This window comes from Epinephelus moara, chromosome 11 (assembly GCF_006386435.1).
Source record: "Epinephelus moara isolate mb chromosome 11, YSFRI_EMoa_1.0, whole genome shotgun sequence".
Lineage (NCBI taxonomy): Eukaryota > Metazoa > Chordata > Actinopteri > Perciformes > Serranidae > Epinephelus > Epinephelus moara.
In genome coordinates, this window is record NC_065516.1 from 1505009 (window position 1) to 1519281 (window position 14273).

The following is a 14273-nucleotide window of genomic DNA, read 5'->3' on the forward strand; positions in this document are numbered from 1 at the left end:
GTGTGTGTGTGTGTGTGTGTGTGTGTGTGTGTGTGTGTGTGTGTGTGTGTGTGTGTGTGTGTGTGTGTGTGTTGTTGCTCCATGATTGGTTTGTTCCTGGAGAGAAGCTGTGTTCAGGAAAAGTGGCGCCGGGTTACACAGATTACATCATCACCCCATGACCTCACAATGGCAATACCCACAATGCCTCGTTCACAACAGAGACAGGGAGGCCCAGCGCTGTCACACACACACACACACACACACACACACACACACACACACACAATGACCCTGCCCATTACCGCAGAGGAATGTACCAAGTGATCCTGACAGAAGCTAAAACTGGGAGGGCACAAAAATCTTCCTTCTTCTTTCTCGCTATTATCTACCTCCTCTCTCTTATACACACAAACAAACACACATAAACACACACACACTTTCCCTCCCTCGCTTTATGCCTCTTCCTATAAATCAATATTTTCTCTCTTTCTCTCTCACTATCCATCAATATTCACTCTAGCCAGTGTGGGTGGGGCGGTGGTTTCCATTTTAGGTGTTTAGGCTTGAGCGCACACACTTCCTCCCTTCCTCCCACTCAAACACACACACACACACAGAATGATGACCACAGATGCAGACAAATAGCCAAGTAGCTAAGTGCTAAGTGCCGAACCCAAACACTAAAATAGCTCCTTCCACAAAATGAGAACAAGCAAAATATCCCAAACTGACTACTTTTTCTGCCCATGTCTGGACATTAAAGGGATAGTTTCAATTTTTTTAAGTGGTTTGTATGAAGTACCTATCCATAGTCAGTGTATAACAGATGTCAGTCAGCACAATCCAATTTTGGAGAAGCAGGCTGGAGTCTAACACAGAAGCTGAGCAATGTACTGCTGTGGCTGGGGGCAGCGGCAAAGCCAATTTTGGCCACCTTAAAAAAGTCCCACCTAAAAAATGGTATCAGTTTGAGTGTACTTTATGTTAAGAGTATTTTCACCGCTTTACCTTTCTGTCAGACAGCCCTTTCCGACAGGGAAGCCAGTTTACAGCTTCTGTTCCCCATCTCATCAAAGCCAGACTCCATTGAGAAAAACAGTAATTTGAGCTCACAGCCAGTCTACCACTGCTTCTATCAGTTAGTTAGTTTGTTATTTTGTGACTTTGGTGAATCCGAGATAACCCTTAAAAATTTCAAAGTTTCCAAGCAGCAACATATGTGGCTGAAAAATAAAGCCAACGCTTTAGTGACAAAAACTGCAGTTCCTTGAACAGCCATTTGAGGCTGGCTATAAAAGCCAGTAAATCCCTATAGACCCCCACATTAAAATGGCCAACTTTACAGCAGAAATAAACGTGTTTACAGTCAAAAAACCCAAAAACGATTGTCTCTACATCTAATTTCACCCTTCATGAGAATTGTACGGGCTTACTCACCCATTTACATTTTATTACAGCTTAAAGTTTTACATAATTAAGGGTGGGCAATTTTGAAAGACAGGATGGCTGCCGATTCTGTCCACAGCTTCTCAGTCAGATACACCCTTGCTCCCATTGCTCCTTCACATCGCTAGCCTCTCACCCAAATATGGTCACTTCTGGCTCCAAAAATACCAAGATAGTGATGGCCGATATGCTTCAAAGCGAGGGTCCACAAATTAATGGATGAAGTCACAGTAACTACATCCATTATTTTTACAGTCTATGGCAGCCATTGTATCCAGCAATGTTTAATCACGGTTTTTCTCAATGGAGTCTGGCTTAGAAAAGAGCGATATAATTAAACTGCTTAAACTGGGGGCGCACCAACTGACATCAACGGTATATAATTTACTTTCTATGGATAAGTACGCCATACAACCCCACTTAAAAAAATCGGAACTATCCCTTTGACACACACACACACACACACACACACGCACGCACGCACGCACGCACACAAACACACACACACACACACACACACACACACACACACACACTAGACACAGTAGACACAGTCTACAGAATCTTATGCCAAGTTCAGAGGTTGCGACCATTTTAACCGTAAGTAGATGAGTTGTTTCTGAGGAATGTCTCGTCTATCTGATCTCTAACACTCACACACACACACACACACACACACACACACACACACACACACCTGAGCATGTTGAATAAGAGAGTAGTGTGCCATGTGTGTGTGTGTGTGGGCGTTTAAAAGACGCCAGAGAAAGTCAGTCCAGATGGCCGGAGAAGATTAAACACCATCTGCCAGAGAGCACTACGTACACACACTCACATGCACATGCACACACACATACAATGATTTATTTAATCTGAAAAATGACTTCTCTAATAAGAAAATTCATTACATTCTCACATTTGTGATAAAGGTCTTTTTTCTTTGGGGAACAGTGAATTATTTAGTCTTCCTTTAGTGATCTGTCAGAAAAAAAGGCTGAAAGGGGAAATGAGCGTCCACATGTTGTGTCAGACGTCATTATTCTCTGTGTGTGTATATTTACCACTGACTTTATATTGCATTAGCCTGCTTGGGCTAACACAAACAGACAGGCCAAACGTCCAGCGTCTGCATGTTGGAGGATTTAAGTAGAAACATCGCAGCTGTTTTAACTGAACTCGCTACAACTGAACTTGTGATAGATTTAGCTGATTTATACAGTAACTGTCAACAAGTTTGGAAATTGATTTGAATCAATTACCTATCTAAAATGTCAAATAAGGAAGAGTGGACACAGTTGGGGCATTTCTGTATCAACTTGAAATAGCTTGCCATTAGTCGCAGACTACTGGAACAGTTACGAAAATAATTTGATCCCTAAACAGATAGAGGTGTCTGCTAACAATTTATCATGTTTTTAGAGACAAATCCAAACATCAAAAGGCACAATTTTGGTATTACAAATTTGGTATTTAGGAGTGCATTTTCCCAAAACTCTGCCTCCCAAAGACAGTTGGGACAGTAGGTTGGGTCGGTTGAGACACCTTGTTCTGGGCTAAAAAACTATGATTTAAACTGAAAAAAACTGAAGTCTAAATTTGAACACCTTGTATTTACAATTTCACTTGTTCACACATAACATATGTAAAACTATTATATTTTCATAATTTACCGAGACATCAAATTTGGCTGTCTTCTCAGTCTTCATTTTAGTGACACCTCTCAGCTCAATGTGGTTACCAAAGGCTATGTATAGCCTAAACATTTATGTAGGCTATTAAGTTTGCTTCATTATGGAAAAGTCAATAACAACAACTTGAGAGTTAAAAAAGGTAAATAGCTGAACTCGGCACATTCAGAATACACCCAGGGGTTGAAATGTTGGCCTATATGAAGTTCATGGAGTAACCATTCACTTACTGACTTCACAGTGGGTCTTATTAATTTTAGGATAAGCCTTGTTTTTGGTCTACGTTTTGTTAATTTGTAAAAAGGTACTAACTATAAAAAATGCTGTCGCAACTGCCCGTGAGTAACTGTCCTAACTGTCTTATGGAGGGCAGACACACTCCTGTGCACACCACCAACAAACATTCAGACAGCTAACATTTGCACAAACTGACCAGAAAGTCAGCTTTACAACGATAGGTTTTTTTTTTGTCTGTAGCATGACTATAAACACAATGGTAGAGGAAAAATAACAAAGGAGACAAAAATTGACTTGCATACCGTAAATTACTAAATTGTGAATAAAACGTGCGAAATAGTCAGAGGGGCTCCACTTTGAGGTTGAAAGTGCAGAGGGTGTGCCTGAGTATGAGCATGGTGAATGATGTAGGCATAGTTGCACTTTTCTAAGTGTCCCGCTTTCCCCTAAATGGTTCCTCAGATGTGACCACTTTATATAATTGTCAAATAAACATCTTTGGGTTCTAGACTATTGGTCAGATAAAATGAGCAGTCTTAATATGTTATTAAGCGCTCTGGGAAACTATGATGGTCATTTTGTTTTTTAGCATTTTACAGTACGTTTTTAGTCACAGCACTGCTTTACAACTATAGAAAATACAACTCAGATCAGCTGCTGAACCTCAGTGTCAAGTCAAGTTAGTTTTATCTATACAGCTCAGTATCACAAATCACACATTTGCTTAAAAATCATAAAAATACAGTAACAAGGAAATTTTTTTTTAACTTTTCTAATCACAGCTGAGCTGACAACCAAATATATATATACATACAATATGAACACCAGTCTGAATCGCTGTTTTTAAATGGTAAACCCTACATTAAATATGTTTTTCACCTTTTGTCACCAGCTGTTCTGCCTGTGCTGTCAAGCTATAATGTAAAACATTCTGTTTTACAGTGATACCTGCTAAACTGTCCAAGTCCTCCAGGATTCTACAAAACCTGAGAACAGACACAAGGAAGCGAGTTATAGGTTATCCGTTAACCTTCAAATTGTGTGTGTGTGTGTGTGTGTGTGTGTGTGTGTGCTCTCGGCACNGTGTGTGTGCGCGTGTGTGCGCACGCGAAAATCCGCCGTGCGTGATACAGAGAGCAGAAGAGAATTGTAAACGGCGGTGCGCCGCTGCTAGTTGCATATAGGGGAAACACTGCTCTTTTTGGTATGAGTTCTTCTGGGTCATCGTGTACAGTTGCTTCGCTTTCAGGACTCTCTCCGGCAGCCATTCTCGCCTCTAAACCTTTCTCTACGCTCTCACTCTCGCTGGCTGTAGCACGCCTGTGGTGTGCAGCAGTGAAATACGTCCCCGCTGGAACACTTTCCCGCCGCGCACGTTCCGGACGTTGTTTGGGCTATTCACTGGTATTGCAGTATATGAAAAATTCAGATCATAACGAAAATAAATACCGGTTTACCGGTTACCAAAGTCTAAAATACTCCATTACTAGTGAATTTCCTTTCAATATTTTACTTAAGTAAAAGTACATAAGCAAAATGTAGTCAAGTATGCAAAGTATTTATTGTGCATGAACCTTTCGGAATGTTATCATGGATGATTCATTCATAACACATTGTATTAGAATATTATTTCTTAATGTTGTTATCTGTCAATGTGCAGCAAGCATAGACCATATAAAAATGGGATTGAGAAGCCATTAGAGGAACTGCAGATTTTCACACTTCTACATTGGCTTCATTTTTCAGCCCCAGAGGTTGCTTGGTGGCAGGCAATGGTTAAGGTGCTCACAGACTCGGGCGTACTATAAGCAGAGCGGACTCCGCGAGGAATGTCCGCAGTCATTCGGGCTTCCATAGTCGAGCACACTTCCGCATTGTAGTTTCCTGTAAAAATGTCTGTGAAACACTACATTACCCACAATTCTTGCGCGTTGTTTACACTCTTCTGTCATGGCGTTCTATACTGACGACGAGGAAGAGGAGCTGCTCTGCCTACTGGCTCTGCAAGCAAATAAACTGGAGACGGTGGTATGTACGGCCACTAAATGCCACAAGACACCAGGAAGGGGAGTTTGCCATGTTGGTGAGGGACATGCGAAGTCTTGACGAACATAAACACTTTCAATACTTCAGAATGAATAGTGAAAAGTTCGACGATCTAGTTGGGCACCTAGCCCCACTTCTTCTGCACTCTGGGAGTCACCGCTCACCCGTCAATGCAAATACAAAATGCAGATCGGTGTCACATTTATTGGAGGTCGATGTGAAAAAACATGCCGAGCAGTCTTTTGTGTGACACTGGTGCGTGGAGTGGAGTCCGCGCGGTCGTAAAATCTGAGCTTTGCGCGCACAGGGCTTGCGGACGTCCACTTTTAGTCCGGCCGGACCTCCGTGGAGTCCGCTCCGCGTACATTCCGCCCGAGTATGTTTGGGCCTTTAGTTTAACGATAAAGCATTGCATCATGTTTTATAAGCAAATCATATCTTTTGCATTTAAAATCTTAGTCGAAAAACTAATTGGTAATTACTGCGATTAGATAAATGTAATGGAGTATTAAGTACCCACCACTGTTAAAGTTACAGCTTTTCATGTCATTGTACATCACTGTAAAAATAATCCAGTAAGCAGAGTAAATAAGTTAAATATCAAAAACAGCACTACCTTTAAAGCAGTCTGGCACAAGCAAATACAACTCACATAACTTAATTATGGTGGACCAATCTCAAAGGGCAAATGGGTTTTAAAAGGTTAACAAAGTGGAAAAGATCATTTTCTCCATCTATAACGTGTTAATGTTCATGCAGTAGCTGTGACCTAAAGGATGGCAGGATCAAGTTGTGACTCCACATTGCTGGTTCAATCCCTGAATCCATTGTTTCAGGGTTAGATCCCTTGAGCAAAGCACCTGCAGGAGCTACTGACAGCCAACAAAACAGACTATAATTATACTAAAAAAACAACATTTAGGCTTCGCAAACCAACCTTGGGTTAATTAAACTAAAAAAAACCTCCACTTGAATTTTAATAATTCTGACAAGCACCTGAAGGCAGCATAATATTAAATTGTTTAGGTTGACTCATTCACTGTTTGAACAGTCAAACTCTGTGACCAAAAACACAACATGGACCCACAGAAACATTTACAAACATATGGTTTTGTACAAACTTGACACGTTCGCAAGTCACTTACGGTCTGTAAGTGACTTGCGAACGTGTCAAGTTTGTACAAAACACACTTTATTGTACAGTGAATTTCCAGAAATGGGACACTGCATACAGTAAACTGTGGGACGTTGAGCTTATGAAGGAGAAATCTGGACCCCATGGCTGGACCAGGTGGGAAAAACTGGTCTTAAGACTACCTTATATAGAGGCATTTGCTGCACCCATTGTTAATTGGTCCACCTCAGCATTGGTGTTTTAAGGTCCATCAGAAGTGACTGTTGTGGATCAGGCCCAGATGAGCCAGCAGATGGTGGGAGGATTTCGAAAGTCATTCTGTTGTCGATGACGTGTGAAAGGAAAACTTTTGCATGACCATAGCATCACTCTTATCTTTCAGTGAGCTCCTTAGTAATTATATCGAAGGGGAATCATCAAAATACTGCTCATGATTTGCCGACTGGCTCAGAGGATCTGTTCGATCCTCAGAAGACGTTCTCAAACCTTCACTCTTATAGTAAGAGAAACTGAGCTTGATAAGCTAAAAAGCTGCACATTTGTAAAACATAAAAAGGACATAAAACTGTCTAAAGCCACACAAAAAATATGCAATTAAAGTTAATGACTGATGTAACAAAACACAAAAAGGGAAACTAATTATACACAATAAGATATATATATATATATAAAAAAAAAGATAGACATGGTGTTTGTTTGGGTGTGACGGGGTCAAAGTTGGGGGTAAGCGTCAGACTCTCCCACAGAGAATGAGTGACCTCATCCTGGGTCCAAACATGATACTGTGTCTGTCCATCACACACACACACACACACATACACAGAGCTGAGCAGCAGCAGATGGCAGCAGATGTTAGTTGGTCCTCAGAGAGCAGCGATGTTCATAACGCTGTCTGGAAAACATTTTATGCCTCACTAGGGGCATCAATGTGTGTGTGTGTGTGTGTGTGTGTGTGTGTGTGTGTGTGTGTGCCTGTGTGTTACTGACTCAACAATGAGCAGCGTAGACAGTATGTGAAGTCAGTGTGTGTTGCCATCTTGCAGTCATATCCGAACTAGCGATGATATGTGTGTTACACAATGAGCATCAACTTGAATGTGACTATGCTATGATGTGTGTGTGTGTGTGTGTGTGTGTGTGTGTGTGTGTGTGTGTGTGTGTGTGTGTAGGATTTGATAATGGGTGAGTGAGCATGTCTCTGAATGAGGTGTGTGTGTGTGTGTGTGTGTGTGTGTGTGTGTGTGCTCGTATTTCTATCATTGTGAGGACCTTACGTCGACTGTGTCTCAGCCAAAAAGTTGCACATGAACACACTGCAAAGACTGCAGTCAATGGCTAACCAGCACATGCATTATGTGCCTGCATGAGAGGAAATAACTCTCCACACCAGAAGGCGGTAGTCTGTAATCGTCATTCAAAATGGGAAACCAGAAGACCGATGGGAAGGATTCAAGATGCTAGTTAGCCAGGAAGCACATTAGCTGCACAACCCGATGTTGAAAGAACAAAGGATATTTGCCATGCGCTACCAAATAATAACACAAACAATTACAAACTGTTTCTGCCAAAGAGCTCAATGGCTACAAAAAATAATCTTAACTAGTGTAACAAGTTTGTTTTAATCTCAAGCCTCTTAACTTTAGCCATCTATTTGATTTACTCACTTTGATTTCTCCTTTTGTGCACGCAACCTAACTAGCAATCAGAGTGATTTCAATTACAGATAAGCTGCATTGACACCGATTCAACATGCTGAATCAGCCAAAAAATAGTGGACAAGGGCCAACTGGTATCAACAGTGCAGGACAAACCACAAAAAACTATGGTGACAGACGCTAACTGACAGCCTGACATTGACCAGCGGCTATCCATTGCCTCGGTGTGTCAGGGCCTTAATGCCAGGTTCACACTACCCTGATTTGTTAGCTGAAGTGCAGCCAACCTTCAGCAGTCACCTGGTTGTTCACACCAGACGCACATTTCATTGCACCGGTCAGCAAGCGATTCTGCTCTCTGCTCTGTTTACATCACATGTAGAGCTCTGTCTCCGTCTGCCTGTGTCTGTGTGTGTGTCTGAGAGTGTCTGGTTGTCTCTCCCGCTCTCTGTTTAGGCACAACTGACAAATACGTGGAAGCACTGGATGCATATTCTGTCCTATCATTATCAGATCATATAAATCATATTCAATATACCTTCTATATTCTTTAAAATAGATTATCAGTGTGTGTGTGTGTTATCTTGATTAATCAATTACTACTCTTTGTACCTTGTCTATCCTGTGTGTGTCTGTCTGTCTAATTGTTTGATCTATAAAATTTCAGAAATTAGTGATAAAAATCTGCCTTAATTTCCCATAGTCCAATGTGTAGTTGTCAAATTTTATCAGAGCAACGGTCCAAAACCCAAATATATTCTGTTACTATCACACAGGACAAAGAAAAGCATAAAGTCTTGACATCTGAACAGCTAGAAATAACACTGTCCTATGTCAATGACAGTCTTCACATGTATAGTCAGTACCACACTCAAGACTTTCAGCAGGGTGACCTTCCTCATTATCCCAATTTAACCTGAGACGACAACACACACACACACACACACACACACACACACACACACAGAGTTTCACACTCAGTTGAGCCAGTGGAAAAGTCAAAGTCACTCATTAACAGCTTTGTAATATATTCATCCTCACACATGCACAACGTGACGTTTGTACCATTTTCACATCTAGTTCCTAACCTTAGAGCTTGTGAGTGAGTGTGTGTGTGTTTGTGTGTGCTGCAGACTCTGGAGAGTGAGGTAATGAGTGCTCAGCTCTTCTCAGACAGTAGATCCATAAGCCATCTCCTCTGCATTTAAAAATCAATGCTTGCAGCTGCCCTGCCTGCCTGCACACGCGCGCACACACACACACACACACACACACACAGTTTGCAGCTAGGTAGATGCTCACAGTAAGATCGAAGTCAAATTCTAGTCTTCAAGTGGAAACATCAGGCTTTTGATACTATAAGCTCATCCACTATGAATCGTAACCCGTTTTAAAACAAAGTTGAAAGAAATGATCACGAGGATTGAAAATAACATGAAAATGAAGCCGAAACAAAGCAGGTAATATAATAATACCAGTAAAATTAGAAAGAGGCGCCAGTGTGCAGCACTGCATAGAAAATAGTAAAAAATGTTTCAATCTAGCCATCTACTGTTCTAAAAAGTTGATCCAACCTTAGCAAGTTCGTAGAAATAGAATAGAATGAGAAATTCCTCTTAGACTGCACGTTTTTTTCTAAACACATACATACACAGTTTTCAAAGTCAACGGGTCACTGTGCTGTTTACATGTATCGCTGTAATCAAGAGTCTCTGAAGTTGTGGTTTTCACATTACATGACTGACCGGTCATACACAACCCAAAGTCAAAAAGGCTAACTTACAAAAACTTTGCACACACAGTCCACCTTCCAACTTCTCTTCCCCTTTCTCCAGTATGGTTTCCATCCAACTGAAGCACAAATTTGAACTTAATTTTCAGAAAATTGGCAAAAGAAAATGTAATGTAATGTATGTGTTCTTCCAAATACTACTGTTACACAAACATGGGGAGTTGGTTTATTGCTTGCAGTTTTTGCATTGCGACACGCCTCGCATTTCTGCACTTTAAGTGCCTGGTGTTTTTGCTGGAGCACTCTGAACACCTTGAGTTAAAAAAACGTCTCACTTCATCTCCGCCTTCTCCCCATTGTCCAGTCGGATCATTTGAGAGGTGGGCCTTCTGTGGTGGTCATGACAACAAGTTTACAGCTGGCAAACAATGGAGGAGAAACTGGCGGTAGCGTTTGCTGGATACTCAGAGCTATATGGCCCGATTTTAGACAGCAGGTTGTCAAACTGCCCCCGAGTCATCCTAAAATATGCCTAGAAACAGCCGCCATCAAGGTGCAGCTCCTGGACCAACTGGTGGTACTTCCCTTTATCCACCCTTTTTTAGGGTCTCGTGTAACCACACAGATCTCCATTTCTTTGTGCCGGACAAACTATTAACCGATTGCCTCTCACCCTCAACTAGAGCTAGAGCAAGCACCCTCTACCTGAACATTTTAGGGACTAGATACTAAGTATGGTCAAAGGATTAAAATAAATTAATAGTACACTGAGTACACAGGAATGTTAGGAGGTGATGGGGTGGTTGCCTGGCAACAATAAAAAGGTGCAGCAGGCGTGTGTTTTTTTTACTAGTGGCATTCGGTTAAAAAAAAAATTAAAAAAAATGGCAGTGCAGTGCGCCTCTTGTTTTGCAGCTGCAAAACGCCTCCTGTGTGATCAGAGGCATAAGCAGCAGATGGTATAAATTCTCCAGTCAGGTGCCACTACAGTGAGCCCTCATACAAAGGCAAACAATGGGTGTGTAATAGTGGAAAGTGCACTGGACAATGATAGAGTTTTGAACAACTAATTACAGTAATGTGCTTTGAAATACACACAGTCCATAAATAAACTGTTAAAAGTCTCCAGAGATGACGAAGAACGCTTGCAGTGGCATATGAAATGATCCAATACCGTGACTGCATGTCATCATTCATTCGTTGAATCTGTTTCCTTTGTACTTTGTCACATTTATCTTTTAGCGATACACTAACTTTTCCACCTCCCTTTAGCATCAAAACTTTTTTGCCATATTATGAGTTTTTTTCAAATTTTCGGCATTTCCATTCAAGTTTTTTTTATGCACAAACTGAAAATGCACATAAAAAGAGGTGGTTGGAACACACCTTCTGTCACAATCTCTCCTTTTTAGGTTTCATTTATACTCCCTTTACGTACAAAAATAGATTTGTGCATGTGAAACATTGCAAGCATCACTGCCCTCATACTTCGATGCAACCCTTTATGATGGCATAGATACAGCCAATACATGGCTCTGGAGGACGGAGTCAAAAGTTTTAGACAGCAACAAACGAGGCAATGGTGGAGGACTTGGTAATATTGTAGCTTTAAACAGAGGCAGCGTTGTACACAGTGGTCTGTGTGGCAATTATATACATCCTGACATGGACTAAATGAACACAGAGTACACAGAAGGCACCATCTGCCCATATTTAACACTGAGCATAAATGAGCCATTCAACATTACACACACACACACACACACACACACACTGAAAATTGCTGCAGCGAAGTTTGTCTCTGTCCTCAACCTGTGTCTTTGATGCACTGGCAAAGCCTTTTGGCTCACGTCTTTGAACAGTTCACAAATAGTGCTTGAGCATCAATTTGCAAGTGCCAAGCCAACACCGATTTGCCCCTGACCTGGGGCTTTTGTCGGGAAGCTCCAAAAACTGTTGACGAGTGGAAAATCAGGGCTAAATTTGTGTAACGTGTGAACAATTCACTACAAATTTGTAAATGAGTAAATTACAACATCTTAAGCTGCCTCCAGAGACATCATCCTACAGAAATGTGCAACTTTATTACCATCAATCAGTTTGCTAGTGTCCATCCTGATGTGCATATTTTGCAGCTCAGTTTACTTGGCACTGTTCCACTGTAAAACTACTGGGATTACATAAGAATATTGTGTGTATAAGTTTGAAAGTGGGACACAGGAAGTGGCTGGAGAAGAAATGTATGCTGCGTAGAGTCAATAACAACATCTAATCCCAAAATGACAAATCACGAATAAATGATGATATCGAGCAGAGTGGAGGGATGTGAGCGAGGGTTTTTTTGCTTTAAGATGACTCATGACTTAATAGTGAGCTACACTACGCTTTCACTTTCATACCAGCAATTATCCTGCAGGAGTAGGCGTCAGTTTTTTCAAACAGTGACTATATATCATCAAAGAGCAGAACTGAGCTGTGTGTGCACATAAGGTTGCACGCATGTGAATGTGCAAATGACCGGAAGGGCTGTTTACTTGTCAATAGCAGCCAGTCAAGCTCATGGCCACACACACACACACACACACACACACACACACACACACACACACACACACACACAGAGCTGCCATCACTGAGTTCACAGGGTTACTCTGTTGTCAGTACAAACAGCACTCGCCGTGTTTACAACTGAAGCCCACTGAATGTCAGGGAAGACTAACAGAAACCTCCAAACACAATCTGGAGCTTCGTCTCTGCTGGATCTGAACATTCAAACCAAGAATGAAGGGAGGTGGACTTACGGTGCAGGCAGGCATGGAGTCGTCATCGCCCACAGAGTCCTCAGGATCTTGTTGTGCGTCCTGTAATCACACAGACAGAGACGTCACACATTACCACACACCTGATGCACAGCCGTGACATGATAATAAGCTCCCTGTGTGATCCTGCGTGAACGTCACTGCTGCAGGTCGAAACATGTTCACCTGAACTGCTTTATAACTGAAAACACCTTCACGTCACAGCAAATACTTACTGTGCAGGCTTCTTTCACAAAGATCATCCATCAGAGAAGATTTATCTTTGTTGTAAAATATAGATCATAGTTGTGACATTAGGAGTAATGACCATTTTTGAAAATGTTTAAAGACAGATTTTGAGATTTCTAATGTGTCTTCGAAGCACTGACGCAGAGTTTTCAAATCAGGCTCTGCCTGTATTGACATTACCAAACAATAACTTATAGGTAAATAAGATGACTGACTGGCGACTACCTACAATCACAACACAAATGTTTCAAGTCTCTGCAAGTTGCTTGCTGAAACCAGCAAAGATCAGTAGATAGTGCAGTTGCCAGAAGAAAATTTCCATTTTACGTTTGTACAAACCAGGGATACCTTATGTTTGTACGTTTCAGATGTAGCATATCAACATTTGTAAAGTGACATAGTATATGAGTTGTCATCGGGAGGTGGATGGGATGGTGGACGGCGTGACACGTAGGTGAGAGGCCTACTAAGCTGCAGACCACTGCAGACCACTTGTTTTTGACCCTTCACAGTGCTTCTATGGGTGTTTGTGGCACCAAACCTGGATGTTTTTCACCGGCACCTCGCAGCGTTTCCCAGCAGCGTTTGAGACCCCGAACCTGGGTGCTTTTTACCAATACATCATGGTGTTTTCCAGTAGCTATGTGCCACCAAATGTGGGGGTTTTAAGCCAAACATGATCTTTTCCTAACCATAACCAAGTAGGGCTGTACCCAAATATTCGGATATTCGAATATTCGTTTCTATGGGTAGGTATTCGTTATGAAAATTTGGTATTCGATCTTCGTTTTTTTATTTACTTTTTTTTTTTAAATTTTTATTTTTTTTTAAAGATATTTTTTTGGTGCTAAATGTAGTCTTTTTGTTGTTGCTAAATGTAGGTTATCAATAAAAATCAAAACTTTTAAATTGCATTGTTAAAAATGTGAAAATATAGTATAGCCTACCAACTGAGCTTGTGCGCACGGCACGCTTGAGCGCATCCGTCTGAGGCTGTGGATCAATGCCAAGTTTTACCACTTTATCACTATTCCCTCTAACTTGTAGCTGTTTTTTCGTTATCTTTTGAATTTAATATGAATTATGGAACCGTTTTTGTCAACGTTTGTTTCCCCCGTTTTGTACAATAAATTATTGTTTAAAGTTTCAACAAGTTTCTTTTGGAGTGCGTGACACAAGTGTGTTTTGAAAACGACCGCGGACTGTCACCTGCTCAACGCATCAGTACCTTCGGATGCCATGACAGTAATAGCCAATAATGTCAAAATATCATTTACAGACCGATTTAACAGACGATCACTGCTG

At 41.3% G+C, this 14273-nt stretch overlaps 1 protein-coding gene across 2 annotated transcripts in view; it reads right to left on the bottom strand.

Moving 5' to 3' along the window:
* The window catches only part of rps6ka3b (ribosomal protein S6 kinase, polypeptide 3b), a 71050-nt gene that overhangs the window by 46787 nt on the left and 9990 nt on the right, over nt 1–14273 (bottom strand). For both annotated transcript variants that reach the window (XM_050056766.1, XM_050056765.1), the window contains exon 2: nt 12723–12782. In XM_050056766.1, the coding sequence (XP_049912723.1) occupies nt 12723–12782 (60 nt within the window). The remainder of the gene's footprint in view (nt 1–12722; nt 12783–14273) is intronic.